This window comes from Bos indicus x Bos taurus, chromosome 7, assembly GCF_003369695.1.
Source record: "Bos indicus x Bos taurus breed Angus x Brahman F1 hybrid chromosome 7, Bos_hybrid_MaternalHap_v2.0, whole genome shotgun sequence".
In the NCBI taxonomy this organism is placed as follows: domain Eukaryota; kingdom Metazoa; phylum Chordata; class Mammalia; order Artiodactyla; family Bovidae; genus Bos; species Bos indicus x Bos taurus.
Window position 1 is genome coordinate 53,571,310 of NC_040082.1, and position 20,297 is coordinate 53,591,606.

At 41.9% G+C, this 20,297-nt stretch overlaps 1 protein-coding gene across 3 annotated transcripts in view; it reads right to left on the reverse strand.

The window, feature by feature from the left end:
* The window catches only part of SH3RF2 (SH3 domain containing ring finger 2), a 148,779-nt gene that overhangs the window by 61,928 nt on the left and 66,554 nt on the right, over positions 1-20,297 (reverse strand). For all 3 annotated transcript variants that reach the window (XM_027546082.1, XM_027546083.1, XM_027546084.1), the window contains 2 exons: positions 17,140-17,235; positions 7,356-7,679 (listed from right to left, as the gene is read on the reverse strand). In XM_027546082.1, coding sequence (XP_027401883.1) covers positions 7,356-7,679; positions 17,140-17,235 — 420 coding nt within the window. The remainder of the gene's footprint in view (positions 1-7,355; positions 7,680-17,139; positions 17,236-20,297) is intronic.

Here is a 20,297-nt window from a genome sequence, read left to right on the forward strand (position 1 = left end):
AAGGCTGTAAACAAGGAGACTGGCACAGGCAGGCAGGGGAGATTAGCCTAGCTGGCAGCGACCAGTGGAAAAAGGGGTAGCAGTTCACGGGTAGCAAACATGCCAGAAAAGAGAAGGTGCTGAGAAATGAGTCCTGTCTTTGAACCAGGGGAACGCCCGGGAACAAACAAGGAAGACAGAGAAAGACTAACATGGAGCAGGTGGTAGAGAATAAATATATAGTGGTTAACTTTGGATTCCCCAGTGGACGCTGAGGGCCTATGATATGCAAGTTTGGACATCACTGTGAGATAATTTATTTAAAAGTCACAGGATAGGATCTTACACATCATCAGCTCTTAGAAAGTAGTAAGCATTCTTAAAGAAGCATTGTAGTTTAAAATTCAGGAGAGATGATAGGTTTAGAATGTCACCTTTTTGCAACCCCCAACAAGTGGTCATGAATGGCTCCTCATGAATGGAGGAGGGGAGTGTGTCGACACTGCATAGCCCTAACCAGTAATACCCAGAATGTGGAAAATGGAACAAGACAAATGACTTGGCTCTTTTGTACATGTCCATAGCAAAGGATAAATAAGAGAGAGAGAGAGAGAGAGAGGATGAAAGCAAGAGGACCTGTAGAATAAAAGAAATCTAACAGACACATCAACCCAATGCAAGGAGTTTACATCATTTAGATGCCATTGAAACAAACCATCTTGTAAAAAAAAAAACATGTATAAAGCAAATATAGAAATTGGAACATGGGCTGAATAATGCTTTAAAGAACTTATTGTGATAATGGGATTGTGCTTGTGTTAAACTTTTAGGGAAAAATACTGATATTTTAAAAGAGACGCTGAGATGTGTACAGATGAAATAATAAGATATCTGAGTTTTGCTTTAAAACAATTGATGAGGGAGAAGGCTCATGAGTGGGGATACGGCTGAAATAAGATTGATCCAGGAGTAGATAATTGCTGAAACAGGGTGATATATACAGGAGGGTTCATTGTGTTCTTTTTTTAACTTTTGTATATTTTTGAAATTTCCTGTTACAGAAAAGTTCCAAAAATTTACAGGAGAGTGATTTAAGAGAAATCTAGCAACTAACTACTAAGAAATTTTGACTGCTAACATTTTTGATAGTAATAAAAATGGAAGCCAAACATTTTATATCCATTTTACATCTTTTGATTTTCCCAACAACTTTGTGAGGTAGGGGTTCGTCCTATTTTCTTGATGGAAACTGAATGAAGCTTAGAGCGGCTCCTGACTTGTCTGAAGTCCCACTGCGATGGGGGAGAGGTGTCTGGGTCTAAGGCTGGAGGGGTTTCCCCTACGTGACACTGCTTTTCTAGGTGGCTCCTAACTGCTCTTTACCCGGGGATCTGGCAAAGCAGAGGGTGGCAGAGGCCCTCTGGTTCTACTCTGGGTCTTTTTTTGTTTGTTTGTTTTCAGATGTCTGCCAGGGAAGTTCTGCTAAGGCATTAACTGATAATGTATGAGCACAGTTTAAGAGGCTGTCTTCACCCAAGGGGTGTGCTCTTGACAATTTAATACAGATATCTCAAGCACCTGTTATGTTCCATAGGTGGTACTTTGGGACAGATAATGAAGACATCATATAGAACAGTTTGAGGGGCCAAGTGTCCATTTAATGAAGCCTCCCCACCTTCCACCCATGATTCTTTGTAGCCAGTTTGACCAGTTCAAGAGAGCTCCAACAGCATCATTAGCAAGTAGGGATTTGCTGTGTGAACATTTTAAAGACAAAATAAATTTATATTGGGAGATACCAAAATAAGAATATAAACATAGGGTTAAGCTTATTTCTGTAAATTACCTTAGATGGAGGATTAGCTAAGAATCTTAAACATACATTAGCACTGAGACTGTGTCCAGAGAAAAAAAAAGATCTTACTACTCAGTAAAAAGCACCTCTCATGGCCATCCTGAGTACCAGAAATTCGGGTAGGGAGACTTCTCCAAAAGGTGGAGACAAAGGGACATAGGAGATCTGGACTTAGAGTTAAAGCTCCCAGAGACTGCTTCATTCAGGATATTTCAGATATTAGATCAAAAGGAGAGTCAGCTTTATAGACCTCAGAATTCCCTAAGGTGCACAACAGCTCATCTTCCCAGGAGCCAGGGAAAAGATGCTTAGACTTGCCGTTATCAGCCTGGGATGGGATGGAGGAGGCCTGGGTGTGGGAATCGCACAATAAGGAATGATTTCAGTGACCTGCCTTCCCCTCTCTGTCTTACCTCTTGTTTTCTGGGTAATCAGAAGAGTGGAAGGGGATTGGTAGTTACTGGATTGGCAAAAGTTCCCTGAATGAACTTTTTGGCCAACCCGATATTTAAGTAAATCAGAGGCCTCTGTCTTTGTTTTTGATTCTTGAGGCAAAATATGCTATTAGAAAACTTATTGGGGTTTTGGAATGTCAACAGCAACAGAAATGAATAAAACTCCAATTCTGCCCCTAAGAAGTTTTCAATCTGGTGAAACTTTAAGATATATATGAGGTTCTTCCAGCACAGAGAACACAACTGTAGACAATCTGATGTGAACACGGGAAAAATGAATTCTGCAGAAGAGGAGTGGCAGAAGTTTCCTTGAACAAATAGTACGCATACAGGGGTTGGGGTATGGATGTATTTGTGACAAGCAATTGCACCAAAAATAAATTCTAGGAGGAGCAACATTTATTTATTTCATAGACATTATTCATTGCTCAGAATAATGCAGGCACTATGCTGGGTAGAAGGACAAAAAGCCAAGAGGTGGCCCAGTATCTACTGTGCTCATGAATGTTGAGGAGATCACGGCAACTTTTGTGTGTGTGCTCATGTGTGGGTTTCCCGGTGGCACTAGTGGTAAAGAACCCGCCTGCCAATGCAGGAGACGTAAGAGACTTGAATTTGACCCATAGGTCAGGAAGATCCCCTGGAGGAGGGCATGGCAACCCACTCCAGTATTCTTGCCTGGAGAATCCCATGGACAGAGAAGCCTGACAGGCTACAGTCCAGAAGGTTGCAAAGAGTTGGACACGACTGAAGTGACTTAGCATGCAGGTCTGCATGGTCATGTGTGCACGTATAGGGGAGAAGCGGGGAGGCTGGAAGACTATAGTCAGATCAGGGAGCGTCTGGAATGCCCTTAACTATTTAGGAGAGAGAGCACAGGTCTGCCCTCAAATCCTGGGTCTTTCCAGCTTTAAGGCTTTGAAAAAGTTTCCAAATTTTTCTGTCCCATAGTTTGGGCTGTTTGGTAAAATGGGCATATGAACACCTACTCTGAAGAGTTGTGAGAACAGACATAATGTCTGTACATCATCTCTTATAGTTTCTTCTTTCTTTTCTTTTTTTCTTGAGAGTTATATCTTATTTGGCAAACGTTTTTAGGGCCGAAGCAGCATCTCAAGTAACCCTGAGAGAACTGCTCCGAGGAGGCAAGGGAAGAAGTTTTATAGTTTCTAATTTTCAGTGGCCACTTAATTAATGGCAGTATTACTGCCTCTGAAGACTGTAGGGAACCACTGGTGGTCTGGGGAGGAGAAGCAGCATATCAGATTTGGGTTTTCAAGAGTATGAAGGCCACAATGGGGAGAATGAAGCTAACGAATGCCCTCTTCTCTGCGTCCATAGCACCTCACACATGTCTTAGTTCTGCATGTAATTACTCTGGACTTCTGCTTTCTAAACTATATTGCCTCCCATCTTTATAGATTTTTGCCATATCTACTTCCCACCTGTACCTTGTTAACTTACTGTTCTTTAAAAAAAAAAGCTTTAAAATTTTAATAAAGCAAAAATTTTTCATAGACTTCTGTGAACATAAAACTGGCATCTCTTACAGAGGATAACCATCCAACAACATGATACAAACATGCAGTGTTATGAAGTTCAGACATGGGCAACTGGTGGCTGAAGCCCTGAGTCTGATACCTTGTTCTCTCTTCCTGATGCAAGGAGATTAGCACCCTAGTACAGGGTGTTCCAGAAAGACCAGCACCGAACTGAGACTTTCTGATTTCACCAAAAGGCTTGGGGAAAACTGGGAAGGGAATACCCATCTCTATGACAGTTCTTGGTTGTAAAATTCCAAGTATCTTCGTGACTGAAGTCAGTGCAGGTGCCAACAGGGTCCTCATCTCATTTCAGGAAGTTCTAAGTCCACTACAGTCATTTATGTTTTATATCCCTGCTAGACTGTGAATTCCTTGGGGACAAAAACTTACTCCTGCTGCCTTCAGTGCCGTGAATAAAACATGGGCACAGTTGGTAGTTCATAAAGGAACAAAGTGCTATTAAATGAAGACCTTCTTGAGGTGCAGAAGGCTTAGGGCAAATTCTTTACTGAGGGGTCGGCAGGGAAGAGAATACTGGAAGGCCTTGGAGTCTACAGGGAGTCGAATGAAGATATGCAAGAAAAGGGAGGCTAAAGACTTTCAAGATAATCAACATTGATGTAATGGTTTTGCCTGATGGCATAGTGGAGTGACAAGAGTCTATGAGCCAGAGTCACATGATTCTAGGGTCAGTACCGACTCTTACTGTTCACTAATTACATGAACTTTGGCCAAACCATTTTTCTTTGGGGGCCTTAATTACTTTGCTATAAAGTGGTAAGAATACCTCTCCTACAAAGGCTCTTACCATATTTTAGAATGTAGGGCAGCACTCAGGAGACTGGCAACAAAGAAAACCCCTCCCTCCTCCTGTCCTTCCTTCCTTCTTTCCCTCCCTCCTTCCCTCCTCCCCTCCCTCCCTCCTTCCTATCCTTTTACTTTCAATAAACGTTTGAGATTATTATTGCTGTTCTTATTGTTTTGGTATAGAATACCTAGGACTTGCTATGGTTACTAGTACACTGTAAGCACTCAACAGATGTCTATTGGCTGGAAGAGTTACAATGACCTGTGGTCTTATAGAAAACAATTCCTCCTTCCGTCTTCCCTCTCTATGTATATGTCACTACGATCTGCCCAGATGTTTAAGTCAAATGTCTTGATTCCTTGATTTACTGAGAACCTACTAGGGACTATGTACCATAAATGGTGCTGAGATGTGGAAGGAAGGAGGGGCTTGAGAAGCCAGATCCAGTCACAGCTCTGAAGGATATTAGAGACAAAGGAAATAGGAGACCTTGTCACTGGCTCAACTTGCTTCTCATCTTTAGATATAGCTCTTAGGTGGGACATTTTACAAGGGTGTTTTTGACAATATCTGGGCAAACATAGAAATACTGATAATCCAGCGCCATCTGAATCTAGAAAAGGCTATCAGTACTGTGCAGTGATTCCTTGGGGACAGGATATGCCAAAGCTACACTTTGGAATTCTCACCATTTGTGAAAATTAAGAAAAAATACTGTTGGATTGATCAACAAGTTCAGTTGGGGTTTTTCGTAAGATGGTACAGAAACCTGAATGAACTTTTTGGCCACCCAATACCTGGGCTTCTCAGGTGGCACTAGGGGTAAAGAATCCACCTGCCACTGCAGGAGATGCAAGAGATGCAGGTTCAATTTCTGGGTGAGGAAGATCCCCTGGAGGAGGGTATGGAAACCCACTCCAGTATTCTTGCCTGGAAAATTCCATGGACAGAGGAGCCTGGCAGGTTACAGTCCAAGGAGTTGCAAAGAGTCAGAGACAACTGAGAGCAGTGTTAGTTATTAGTTAATACTTGTTTGGAATCCCGCTAGGATTCTCTACTTTGGTCTAGCCTCTCTGTCTATGAGGTAAATTGACCAGGAAAAAGAATTTAAAAAGCACATGGAAAGTGACTCTTGGCTAAATCCTTTGGAAAGCTAACTTGTAGCTGAGTGAGCTAGCCTAGGTCTACCTAGCCTAGCTAGCCTAGGATGTGGGCTGTTCTTCCTATACCTATGTCTGTACAGAAAGAATCGTTTCAGAAAATTCTGCTGGTCTTTCACTTAAGTGTGTCACTAGGTCCCCATGTTGGAGAGTGTGTGTGTGTGTGTGTGTGTGTATAGGGAGTGTTGAACTTTGGGCACAAACTGCGTGTGTACTTGTAAAAAAGTATTTGGAATGTGTGTATAGGAAGTGAAGGAAATTCATGATTTTTAATGAAGGAAGAGTGTATAAGCAGGGGAGAGTGTAACTGTATGTGTGTGCAGTATGTATGTGATGCAAGTGGTGGGCAGAATGACATCCACAGCCAGCCCTCTAGAGATGCAGACAGTGGCATAAAGTCTGAAGTGCTGTTGGAAGTGATTGTTTTCCTTTTAGACCAGCTCACAGGTCTTTGAGGAGCCCTTGACTTTCTCCTCCTCCTTGTCTTGTTAAAAACAGATTAGAGTCCAATTAAGTCATTTAATCCCAAGGTAGAGAATCATGTTTAAAAACAAGATTTACAGCTTAAAAAAATTGCAAGTTGAGGTTTGTCCTTTCAAGTTGCCACCTGCATGGTTCCAAAGAGTGTTTATAGCAGAATACCCGACATGCAGTTCTTAATTACTTTGCCTCATACCTCTGGTCCTTCATATTTTAAAGCATCCTTCAACCTAAATAGCCTCATGCTATTAGAAGTATGTCTGTGCGGCCGGGTGGTCAGGATTGCCTTTTGGCTTATCTCCCTACAATAGGCAATTCAGGGGCCAGGCTTAATAATAACAGTGGTAATAATAATAATAATAGTATTAAGAGCTAATGCTTATTGGGTACTCAGTATGTGCCAGGCATGGCACTAAGCACTGTATATATATTATCTTATTAAATGTGTCATAGGAAAACACCACGACTGGCTTCATGAGTGTGTGACATGTGTAGTCACATGGGGCTCTCTGCTCCAAAGGGCCCTTCACTTGGTTTGATGCTCTGCTGTTGCCATCTTGAAATTCTTAATCATTTTTGACCTGCATTTTCACTTTTCATTGAGCCTTGTAAAGTATATAGCTAGTCCTGAAAACACCCAATAACCCGTAGTTTCTCTTTTTTTCTTTTCCTTCCCTTCCATGTGATGTCTGACACATTGCCAGAGGATGAAACAGTGAATGTCAGACTGTGATCCCAGAAAACATGCTATTACTGTTCAGGAGGGATCCTCTCTAAGGGGCAGGAACCATGCCATGGCTCTTAGCATGGGAAAGCAACCCCCTGCCTCTAAAGCTCAGTCTTTTCATTTGTAAAGCAGGGGTAACAATAATAATAATACCTAGCTCATAGGCTGTTTCAAGGGTGAAATGAGATCATGTAAAGACAGCTCTGACATATAATACATATGACATTAGTTATCATTAATGCATTATAAGGGCTTAGAAGGTACTGAGTATCCAATATTGCCTGTGACATGGTGTGGACCAGTTGCCCAACTCCAGGGTGGCCTTCTCCCGGAGGTTTGTTCCCTACCTGTCCCACGGAGCTGGGAGAGGCATCCGCTTTCTCCACATGCTGGGTGATCACAGAGGGGTTGCTGGAGCTGATGAGCACTGGGGTGCTGATCTCCACCATGTGGCGCCCCGAGGGAGAATGCACCATCCTGTTGAGGGTGTTCAAGGCTGTTGTGATGGAGAACTGGCCGGGCCCCTTCCTCCTGGATCCCGGGCCCCTTCGGAGGGTGGGTGTGCTGGTTGCCTTGCCTCTGGAGGGCGAGGACACCAGGGACAGGTTTTTCGTGCGGGATGATGGACGGCCTTTGTTCTTCTCTAGGAGGTGTCTTGCGGTGAGGTTTGGCTGAAAAGATGAAAGATCCAATAAGAATTTAGTCATCCTGACCTCATGTGAGTAGCTATATCTTACCCAGGCTGGTCTGAAGCCAGCTCCAATGCCACCACCTCAGGTGTCACTCCTTGGACAGTTTCCATCTTTTATCCATAAGTCCCAATCCCTCTACTGTATCAATCAATTCTCACAACTCTCTTGCAACGTAGGTACAGCTCTACTGAGGGCTGAAGAATTTAAAACAAGCCATGATACTCTGCTCTGATTTGCCCATCTCTCTCAGCATCATCGCAGCTTCCTTTACCTGGAAGACCCTTCCCTTTTCTTCTAGCTCCCCCTGAGTGCCCCCTCCCCTAACCTTGACGCAACTGCTTGTCCTTCTCATTGTTCCTGCAGCCCCCATGCTTTCCCACTGTACACTGTAATCATTTACCTTCCTTTCCTTCACTGGACTGTTAGCTCCCTGAGGGCAGGGTGTTCTCTGCTGTATCCCAGGGTGTGTGTTCCATAAGTGTTTGTGGAAGAATGGGTGGATATTTTGCTCAAGTTCACACATTTGATAAGTTTGACCAGAATGTACATCCATTCAGGACCCTGGATCATCTAAGGCTAAGGCCATCTTTTACTACCTCTTTTAAATACTTTGGTCTCATCTCCATTCTCTCTTGTTCTATACCTCTTAGTGCTGGTACATCAGAAAAACAGACAACCCCCTTACCATGATTTGTGGTGTAAATATCTACCACTGTCTAGCAAGATTCCTGTAAGCCTAACACCAGCCGTTGCCATCAAGTTTCAGCCAGTTCCAGCACTAGCACCACCACTGACTGTACTGTATTTTTTGAATACTCTGCCTTTCAAGCAGCCCATGAGTTCATGTGCTTCAGAAATCAGAAGTATGCTGACAAAGGGGATGGTGTGAATAAACTTTCCAGGACAGTTATAAGTATCTTCATCATGATGCTTGTCACCAGTTGCTCTCTAAAACTGCACATCTCATTCTAATTCTGAAATTCAACCATAGAGGGAAAAGGGAATTTGCTCATTTAAGAACTGTTTTTTCATTAACATTAATGAAAATGTTCAGATGATTAAGATGATTAAAAGAGTTGAGAAAGAAAGTTTTAAAGAAGATGTAGTTTCTGCCTCCAGAAGCTTACACTGTTGGGGAAAAAAATCATCAAGTGGGAAAGGGGCATTATTCCTTTAAAGACAAGAGAGTTGAGGCCCAAAAGGGGTGATTTAGGGGTGATTTATACATGGTAGGCCAGCACATAAACAACTAAACAAGAAAATATCAGGCAGGGATTTCCCTGGTGGTCCAGTGGCTAAAACCTCCTGCTCCCATTGCAGAGGGCATGGGTTTCATTCCTGGTAATATTATAGGAGCTATTCATAGATCCTATAAGCAGCAAACGAGAGTTTGCCTGCCAAAACTAAAGATCCATGTGTCACCACCAAGACCCAGCACAACCAAATGAATAAATAAATAAAGTTCAGGCAGTAATAAATGCTCTGCTATGTCAGAGAGTGACAGGGGGAGGAAGCGACTTCAGATTTGGGGAGTTTGGTGAGGTGTCAAGGAAGACCTGCTGAGAAGGTGACATTCAAGCTAAGACATAGATGCCAAGAAGGAACCAGCCATGTGAAGATGGGGATAAAAACACACCAGGTAGCAGGGTAAGCTAGTGGAAAAATCCCCAAGAGGGGGTAAGCTCAGATTGTTTGAGAAAAAGACGTGAAAGAATCAGAAAGGAGAATGGTCTAGAGTGAGCGAGGAGCAGGTGGTAAAGAGGAGACCGCGGAGACAGGCAGGAGTTGGATCACACCAGGCTGGGAGGCTTCAGGTTTATTCTAAGTGTTACAGGAAGCCTTTGGCAGGATTGGGGTAGAAGGGTGACATGATCTGATTTATGCCTTTATTTAAACCTCATGCTATGGTTTGGCAGTTTCTTACTTAGCATCTGACCCAGCAGTCCCACTCCTAGGTAATTACCCAAGAGAAATGAAAACTTAGGCCCACTCAAAAACTGGCATGCAAGTGTTTATAGCTGCTTTAGTGTTAGCTGCCAAACAACTGGAAACAACCGCGATGTCTTTCAACTGGTGAGTGAGTAACTGACTCTGGCACATCCCTACCGTGGAATATGACTTGACAATAAAAATGGATGAGCTTCATATACACCCAACAACATGGGTGAACCTCAGAGGCGCTATGCTAAGTGCAGGGAGGCAGACTCTGGAGGCTACATTCTTTTCTATTCCATTTCTATGACCTTCTGGAAAAGGAAAACTGCAGGGGCAGAGCACAGATCAGTGGGGTGTCCGGGAGCAGGAGTCAGGGAAGGAGCTGACTTCAAAGGGGCAGTCTGCCTTCATATTTCTGGGGAGGTGTAGGAACTATTTTACATCTTGATGGTGGTGTGGTTATATTGTTTGCATGTATCACAAAAGCAGAAAGACCTATTAAGAGGCTACTCCATTACTTAGTTAGAAAATGACTGTGGCTTTGACTAGTAGATTGGAGACAAGTGGACAGATTTCAGGACCTTTCAGGAGGTAGATCCACAGGACTGGGAGTCTGACAGAAGCATGGGTCGGGGAGAGGAAGTGGTTATTCATCATGTCCCACTTTCTGATTTGTGTGCCTAGGTCAGCAGTAGAGCCATTTGCTGGATCAAGTAACATTTGCTGATGAGGAGCAATCATGATGCTTGGGAGACGATGGTTAAGTAGTCCCTTAACAGAGCAAATTTTACTGTATGTAAATAAAAATAAATACATCAAAAGCTCATTCTGGCTGCTATTCAGAAGTGTCAGGCCAGAAGGAGAGCGATCAATTGGAAAATTACTGAAGTTACTTAGGGCAGTTCTAGTGGAAGCCTGGACCATGCCTCATGTCCCCCCAGAGCACGCCTCCTGCTACTGTTCCCCCAGGAAAAGGATAATATACCCTCTGAGCTGAATGAATAAAGTTCTTTCTGGTCATTCACAGCCACAATGAAATAAATATATTTTTTTCTGGTTCCATCTAATTTTCCTGTCCTTAAGTGAGCAACACTGTGAGTGTTTTCCATCAGCAACACAGACAAAGAGCCCCATGTGACTGTAGGTCTTCCCTGTCCTCTGCCAGTGTGATTAATAGCTTAGTTGGGGAAGGACTGCAGAGCTCTTCAATTTGCACTCACTCATTCGAAACAATATCCTTGAGGTTCATTGGGCTGAGTGAGGTTCACATGACCCAGGCAGGCCCCGCAGGAGGAGTCCTGACAAGAACTGGCATAAGCTCGGCATTTGTTTTAGCACCTTTATCCAGGTGCAATTCAATAAGTCAAATGATACATTAACAAGAAAAATCCCATTGATGCCAAAAACGCCCCACCTTGCTGCTCCCAGAAGGAAGCTCTCCTTCCTTCCAGTTGTTCTGCATGGCCTTGGTGGTTCAAAACTTATTCAAAGAGTTCTCAGCAAGTGCTGGTCTTAATGAAATGACTGGAGTCAACATTTAAGTGCTGCTTTAAAAAGCTCAATTTGGATTTTAAGTAATTTTTGAAAACCAGGTTCCCAGATTAGAGCAACCACTTGATTATCTTTCCCCCTCCTAGCAATTAGAAGAACAGATGAAGCGATGGCTAGTTTGATGATGATTGTGAGGGTTCTTGTAATCGCTAATTTTAGAGGTGGAGTGGTGGGGAGAATATCCAAATGAATAATCATTAAATGTAGACGTTTTGGGAAAGAAGGGTATCAGAAATGGGTAATAAAATCAATGATGCCTTGTTTTCCCATACTGATGAAAAAGTTTCTTGAAATAATACAAGGGACTATGCAAGCTCTAATCTACAAAAATTTAAGCACCTCCTATGCATCCAGCTAGGGATTAGTTGAGGGGCTTCCCTGGTAGCTCAACTGGTAAAGAGTCCATCTACAATGCAGGAGACCCCAGTTCAATTCCTGGGTTGGGAAGTTCCCCTGGAGAAGGGATAGGCTACCACTCCAGTATTCTTGGGCTTCCCTGGTGGCTCAGATGGTAAAGAATCAGCCTGCAATGAGGGAGACCTGGGTTTTATCACTGGGTTGAGAAAATCCCCTGGAGGAGGGCATGGCAACCCACTCTAGTATTCTTGCCTAGAGAATCCCATGAAGAGAGGAGCCTGGTGGACTACAGTCCATGGGGTTGCAAAGAGTCGGACCTGACTGAGAAACTCAGCTCAGCACAGAGATTAATTGTAGCTGATCTCTGTCCTTGGAGATACAACCATCATCTCCTAAACATCATAACTGCTCCTCTTCACCAAGTGTTGCTTCATCCAGCAGATGGCCCTACCACTGACCTAGGCACACAAAGCCAAAAGTGGGGTTTTATCCTTGACCATTTCCTCTCCCTTGTCCCCCGCTCCTGTGGATCTACCTACTAAAAGGTCCTGGAATCTGTCCACTTGTTTCCAGTATACTAGTCAAAGCCACAGTCATTTTCTAACTGAGTGATGGAGTAGCTCAGATGATCTTTCTGTTTTTTTTTTTTTTAATCCCTCCTCCTCAAATCATTTTTCCCACTGCATTCAGAGCAATCTTTAAGAAACCCCAATATGGACTTCCCAGGTGGGTAAAGAATCCGCCTGCCAATGCAGGGCACATGGGTTTGATCCCTGGTCTGGGAGGATTCCTCATGCCATGGAGCAACCAAGCCCATGTGCCAGAACTACTGAGCCTGTGCTCTAGAACCCATGAGCTGCAACTCCCAGTCCACATGAAGCAACAAGTGAAGCCTGTGGGGCTAGATCCTGTGCTCCCCAACAAGAGAAGCCACCACAGTGAGAAGCCCCTCTCTCCGCAGCTAGAGAAAGCCCATGTGCAGCACCGAAGGCCCAACACAGCCAAGAAGTAAAAATAATAATCAAAAAAGAAACCCAAATCTGATGGAGTCACTGCCTCATTTTAAATATTTCAGTCATGTCCACTGATTTCTAGGTCAAGTTCAAACTTCTTACGATATGGCAGGAATACTCAGCAAATATTCCATGTGGTCCCCTATACTTCTCAGCTGGTTTCAGGACAGAAGGGACTATGTGACTCGTTCAGGCCAATGAACTATGAGTAGGAGTGACAAATGTCACAGAGCTGAGGCTTTCACTGGTATACAACTCCCTCTTTTTTACTCTTCCCCTGCCATGAAACCTAGGAAGTCCATGTGTTCCAGCTGGCATAGCTTTAAGATGGCCCTGCTCATCCTGCAGGGTTCCTCAATGACTATGTGAGCACCACCTCTCACCATTGTGTGGTGAGCAAGTGATATGGATTGGATATAATTTTTCTTGTGAAGCCACTGAGATACGGGGGCTGTTTATTACCATGGCATAACTTGGCTCATCCTGACTAATGCAGGAAGGTTTACAGGGTCTCCTCTGGTCTGGTTCCCATTTGTTTCCCTGGCTTTGTTTTCCTGTCTCTCTCTTACTCTCTAAGCTCCAGCTCTAGTATTTTTTGGTTCTTTGGAGGCTAATACACTTCCTTATCCTGCAGGACATTTGCACATATTACCTCCAGTCCCCAAAACTCTTTTCCCTCCATTCTTATCTAAACAACTCCTAATCATTTGTCAGATCTTGGCTTACAAGGCATCTGCCAACACCCTACTCAAGTAAGTTGCACATCATACCTTCCTCCCCCCAGTAATTCCCTCTCCTTCACATTTTGCATCATTCATCACACTTATAATTACTTATTAATGTCTCACCTTACAGTCCTTGAAATTAGGGACCCATATCTGACTTGTATCACTAGAACTTAGCACAAGACCTGGCATGGCAGGCATTCAGTGAAAAATTAGTTGAATGATTGAATATATATTTAGGATGAGGGACGAGGTCATGTTGAAAGGATGGTTCTCTGAGTTTTTTTCCCAGTCAGTTGGAACACTTCCCAAATATTTTTTCATTCATTTGCTTGTGAAGCTAAAATTATTTTTTTAAACAAAGTATCTGCTCTGTGTTGGGCTAGCCTGTGAAGTACAATCCACATATTCATCAGGTAGGTGTTCAGAGAAGAAAGAGACAGCTGAATGTTCCAACTAGTTACTGGAATTTTATGGAAAAATAGGTTTCTAGCTGAGTCTCATAAAATGAGTGAAATTGAACAAGTAGAGAACTGGGTGGGTATACCTGGATGGGGCTTCAACAGGAGAAAAAGCACTATCATTTGGTGGTGAGAGTAGGAGGCCCAGCCTCTCTGGGCCCTTCCTCTTTCCCTCCCTTCCATCTTTCCTTCCTTCCATACAGATTGAGTAGGGGGTGGCATAGAGGGAACCTCAACAACTGGGCTGTGTTCTGGGCACTCACTTCACAACCTGCTCTGGCTCTTCATATGGAAATACTGGTCCCTTCTCTGCAACTCTGCCTCTGTTTTGTTTCACCCCACCCTCCTAAAGGGCCAAGAGTACACCTTTTAGTTCTTTTATAGCTTGGCACTGCTCACTTTTAAAGCTTTGTGCTTGGTAAGCACTCAACAAATGTAGTTAAACAATGAAGTCTCCCTTTAAAATTTGTGATAACCTGCTTCAAGCTGGGGTGAGGCTGACAGCTAGAGGGTTAGAGGCTATAGATGATATATTATCTGGAGAAACAGGGAGATAACCTAACAGGTGTTCTTTCTTTCTTTTAAAGTAGATTTAAAAAAATAGAAGTAATATGTGCTAATTTCTGAAGATTTACAAAATACAGGGTGGGAGAAGAAAATGAAAATCATTTAGAATCGCACCATCTGGTGATCACCACTGTTAATATCTTGGTACATATTCTTCCAGTCCTTTATCCATTTATGCACACACACACACACACACATTTATAAAGCTACTTTAATGCAGTTACTTTGTTTTTTAAAAATTGTGGTGAAAAAAATACATAGCAAATTTACCATAATCATCATCTTTAAGTATACAATTTGTGAACATTAATTATAGTCACAGTCACATTGTTGAGAAACAGAACTCTAGAACTTCATTTTCTAAATCTGAAATTCTACAGGCATTAAAATTTATTTTAGTTAACAATCCTAAGTGATCAGTGTAAAGAAATAGAGGAAAATGATAGAATGGGAAAGACTAGAGATCTCTTCAAGAAAATGAGAGATGCCAAGGGAACATTTCATGCAAAGATGGGCACAATAAAGGAGAGAAATGATATGGGTCTACAGAAGCAGAAGATATTAGGAAGAGGTGGCAAGAATACATAGAAGAACTAAACAAAAAAGATCTTCATGACCCAGATAATCATGATGGTGGAATCACTCACCTAGAGCCAGACATCCTGGAGCGTGGAGTCAAGTGGGCCTTAGGAAGCATCACTACGAACAAAGCTAGTGGAGGTGATGGAATTCCAGCTGAGCTATTTCAAATCCTAAAAGATGATGCTATTAAAGTGCTGCACTCAATATGCCAGCAAATTTGGAACCTCAGCAGTGGCCACAGGACTGGAAAAGGTCAGTTTTCATTCCAATCCCAAAGAAAGGCAATGCCAAAGAAAGTTGAATCTACCACACAATTGCACTAATCTCACATGCTAGCAAAGTAATGCTCAAAATTCTCCAAGCCAGGCTTCAACAGTACATGAACCAAAACTTCCAGATGTTCAAGCTGGGTTTAGAAATGGCAGAGGAACCAGAGATCAAATTGCCAACATCTGCTGGATCATCAAAAAAGCAAGAGAGTTCCAGAAAAGCATCTACTTCTGCTTCACTAACTATGCCAAAGCCTTTGACTGTATGGACCACAACAAACTGTGGAAAATTTTTAAAGAGATGAGAATACCAGACCACTTTACCTGCCTCCTGAGAAGTCTGTACATAGGTCAAGAAGTAACAGTTAGAACCGTACATGGAAAAATGGACTGGTTCCAAACTGGGAACGGAGTACGTCAAGGCTATATAATGTCACCTTGCTTATTTAACTTATATGCAGAGTACATCATGTGAAATGTTGGACTGGACAAAGCTGGAATCAAGATTTCTGAGAGAAATATCAATAACCTCAGATATGCGGATGACACCACCCTTATGGCAGAAAGCGAAGAAGAACTGAAGAGCCTCTTAATGAAAGTGAAATAGGAGACTGAAAAGTTGGCTTAAAGCTCAACATTCAGAAAACGAAGATCATGGCATCCAGTCCCATCACTTCATGGCAAATAGATGGAGAAACAATGGAAACAGTGACAGACTTTATTTTCTTGGGCTCCAAAATTACTGCAGATGGTGACTGCAACCATGAAATTAAAAGATGCTTCCTCCTTGGTTTCTTCTATGACAAACCTAGACAGCATATTAAAAAGCAGAGACATTATTTTGCTGACAAAGGTCCGTCTAATCAAAGCTATGGTTTTTCCAGTGGTCATGTATGGATGTGAGAATTGGATGTAAAGAAATCTGAGCACCGAAGAATTGATGCTTTTGAACTGTGGTGTTGGAGAAGACTCTTGAGAGTCCCTTGGGCTGCAAGGAGATCCAATCAGTCCATCCTAAAGGAAATCAGTTCTGAATATTCATTGGAAGGGCTGATGCTGAAGCTGAAGCTCCAATACTTTGGTCACCTGCTGCAAAGAACTGACTCCTTGGAAAAGTCCCTGATGCTGGGAAAGATTGAAGGCAGGAGGAGAAGGGGACGACAGAAGATGAGATGGTTGGATGGCATCACCTAGTCAATGGATATGAGTTTGAGCAAGCTCTGGGAGTTGGTGATGGACAGGGAAGCCTGGTGTATTGCAGTCCATAGGGCTGCAAAGAGTTGGACACGACTGAGCTACTGAACTAACTGAACTGAAAAATAATCACAAACATCTTTCCATAATACCAGATACTCCCTGATATTGAGTATTACCTTTTAACATTTTTTTTTAATGGGCTTGTATTTTTCCATCACCATAATTAAAAAAAAACTAAATCCTTATTCTGACTTTTTACCACTTGCACAATGCTATGATAAACATTTTTGCACATTTTGTACATACTTCTTAGCACATTTGTTTTATTATTTTCTTATAATCAACTCTCAGGTGTGGAATTCATGACTCACAGGAGATGTCCCTTTTCCATATCCTTGATAAGAATTTGAGTCTGGAGATAAGAGATGACAGTGATTTGTACTCCCATCAGCAGAATGAAAAGGCCTATATTCCCACACTCTTGCCAGAAATGGGTATTTTGTAATAAAAAAAATTGTTTTTGGCCTCACAGCATGGCATATGGGACACTAGTTCCTGGACCAGGGATCAAACCTGTGCCCCCTGCATTGGAATCATGGAGTCTTAACCACTGAACCACCAGAGAAGTTCAGAAATGGGTATTATGGACTAGCATCTTTTCTTTCAAGACTTTAGTTAGTTCTGAAATAAGCCTCATATCAAATAGAAATTGCTCTCAGGCATCACTGTAGTCCATGTATAATTCTAACCTTGCTTCAGATGTAGATTTGATAGTCACGTACCTCTACAAACAAGATTGGGAAGATACCGACTTTATCTCCCAACTTGCCTTCTGCCCAGTTCTCATCCACTCGGCTGATCACAGTGATGATATCATCCTGAAAGAGAGAAAGTCTCCTGGTTAACATTTACTCTCAGTTGGGAGGGAAAGCTTTTCATGGAGATCAGCTTGGAATCTCAGATGGTGTAAGGTGCAAGTAAGGTAACTCTTTCATAATCTATTTACAAAATCTCTCTGCTAAAATACTCTTTTCTCCATTAAGGGCAGTATTTGGGTCACTAAGACCAAAAGAGGAGTAGAAATAATCTGGAGTATCAAGGAAATCCATTAAGAAAACTTGGAAATATCTCTAATTTTCCATCACCTGCAGAATCAGGGCTTTTCATTTGAATTAATCTGATGAGAAATCAACATGGAAGACATAGGGAGACAGACTTAGCAAAAGGAAGATGCATTGTATTCTGATTTTGAGCACTTTTCAGAACGTGTTCCATTTTTAATGTATCAAACATAAAATGGCTTTTTATTCAAGTTTTTATTATCAAAGGTTATATGGAGATTTGTAGAAACATTTGGAAACGTAAATAGGCAAAACAAAGAATTCTATCACAATATAGATACAATCAGTGTTAAGCTCTTGGTTAACATGTTTTTTCCCCAGGTTCTTTTATATGAAGATAAAATATATATAAATAAATATATGAAATTATAATGTATTTTATATTTAATATAAAAATTAGAAACTAAAATTTTAAAAACTTTTTCAAAAACATGTATACAGGCATACAATAAAGCATAAATATTTTAGATGTAAAGCTTGATGAAGTTTTAAAATTGAATATATCCACAAAGCCCCCATCTGGAGCAAGAGAGATGAATATTTCCAGCACCTAGATGGCTCTTGTGCTTTTCCCTGACACCTAGCAAGAGGTTACCTCCACTCTGACTCTAGCATGTATATTCATTTGGCTTCTTTTGTATTAATTCAAATGAAGTCATATAGGATACGTTGTTTTTTTCCCTTAATATCATGTCAGGAACATCTTTCCATGTCCACACCTGTTCATCGATCTAAGTCTGAATATTCATCTATCTAAATCTGAATATTCATCCACTGATCTCTCTTTGTCCCTTAGTAATGTAGATGAATCTAAATCTAAATTCATTACGGCATTATACCGTTTCTTAGATTTCTTTGTCCTTATTATAATCTGCAGTTACACATGTTTACGTTATGATTGCTATAATGTCTGTCTATCCCATCAGACCATAAACTCTATGTCTGTAGGGCCTGGATCTATTTTGATCATTTTTGTCCTCAGGACCTTATACAGTGGCTTCCTTTTAGCAGTCAACCAATCAGTTTTTATTATTTCTTTTATTGAGGTATAATTGATGTGCAATATAAGTTTCAGGTGTACAACACAGTGATTCACAATTTTTAAACAATCAGTATTTCTTGAATGCATGCATGGGTAAATGAATTAATGCACGTGTGAATAAATAGGAAAATTTACTGAGACAGAAAGTACCAGGAAAAGAGTAGCTTTGGGAGAAAAGATCTTGAGTTTTTTTTAGACATGCTGCATTTAGGAAGACCATGAGATTTCCTAGTGAAGTCTCAGTCTATGATAGCCTTCTGCCACTGTGCTGTGCTCAGTCGTGTCAGACTCTGTGATTCTATGAACTATAGCCTGACAGGCTCTCTGTTCATTGGATTTTCTGGGCAAGAATACTGGAGTGGGCTACCATCTCCTCCTCCAAGGGATCTTCCCGACCCAAGGATCGAACCACTGTCTCCTGAATTGGCAGACAGATTCTTTATCGATGAGCCATTGGGGAAGCCCTGATAATCTCCTAGGAGGGAACAAATCCTCTCTTCTGAGTCCTTTGTCATAACTTCCCACTTATGTGTTTGCTCCTTCCACTAGACTGCTGGCTCCATGAAGATATGGACAATGACTCTTCACTGTATCTGCATAGACAGCCTGGTACATGGATGAATTCAGTGAATGAACAAGTTCTTGGGTAAGTGTCCTGGTTTGCAAATTCCCAGAGAGGGGACACAAAAGCAGATATGCTCCCTGTCTATGTCTTCCTCTGGCTGTGTCCCCAGAGCTCAGTGTCTAATGCCAGGGATAAAGTAAATACTCAACAAATGCTTGTGGAATTGAACTGCTGTCCTCTGGCTGTAGCCAAAGTATAAAATGTGCAGGTCGGCTACTGAATGGTATTCTTTAGGGGACTCACTCTGAGGTGCGACGACAATAACAAAGATCAGTATTTCATAATATGGAGGACAGTGAAGTTATCTGGTCTGAGGGAATCTGAAGCAAATCTCATTTCAGGGAGTGATGGAATAAAAATATTTTATAAAACAAAAGACTTTTCCTGAACTGAGTAGCAGTGCTACTTGCACTTGTATTTGACTTAAGTTGCAAAGAATAAAAATTACCCCAACTTTGGTTTCTATGAGAAAATTTGAATGTTTAGGGAATAATAAATACTGAATTTTGTTGTTGCTCAGTTGCTATGTTGCTAACTCTTTGTAGCCCCATGGACTGCAGCATACCAGGCTTCCCTATCCTCACTACCTCCCGGAGGTTGCTCAAATTCGAGACTTAGATAGAGTACAGTTGACCCTCTGAATCCACGGACTCTGCATCTTCAGGATTCAGTGTGTCCTGGATCCACCCCCTCACCCCGAATATACAGGGATGGCTATAGTCTAGACTTTAGCAGACTTGTTGCTTACAAATGGTAAAGAATCAGCCAATAAAAAAGAGAGGTAAAAAAAATCATAGGGTAACTGATGTCCTTGGAAAGTATATCTTGTAAGAGGTCATTTATGTGTAAAGATATAATTATGTTATTGTGTGTGTTTGGAGTGGTTTTTAAAAAGTTACTTATTTATCTATGGTTGTGATGGGTCTTTGTTGCTACACATGGAGTTTCTCTAGTTGCTGAGAGTGAGGGTCATTGTTGTGGTGTGCGGGCTTCTCATTGCGGTGGCTTCTGATGTTGAGGAGCACAGGCTCTAGGCATGCAGGCCTCAGTAGTTGCTGTTTGGAGTGTTTTGAATGTAATGTCTACAGACAAAATAGTGTTGTAAACAAGCAGTAGTGAACTTGGTCAGCAAGAATATCCTTACAGACACTC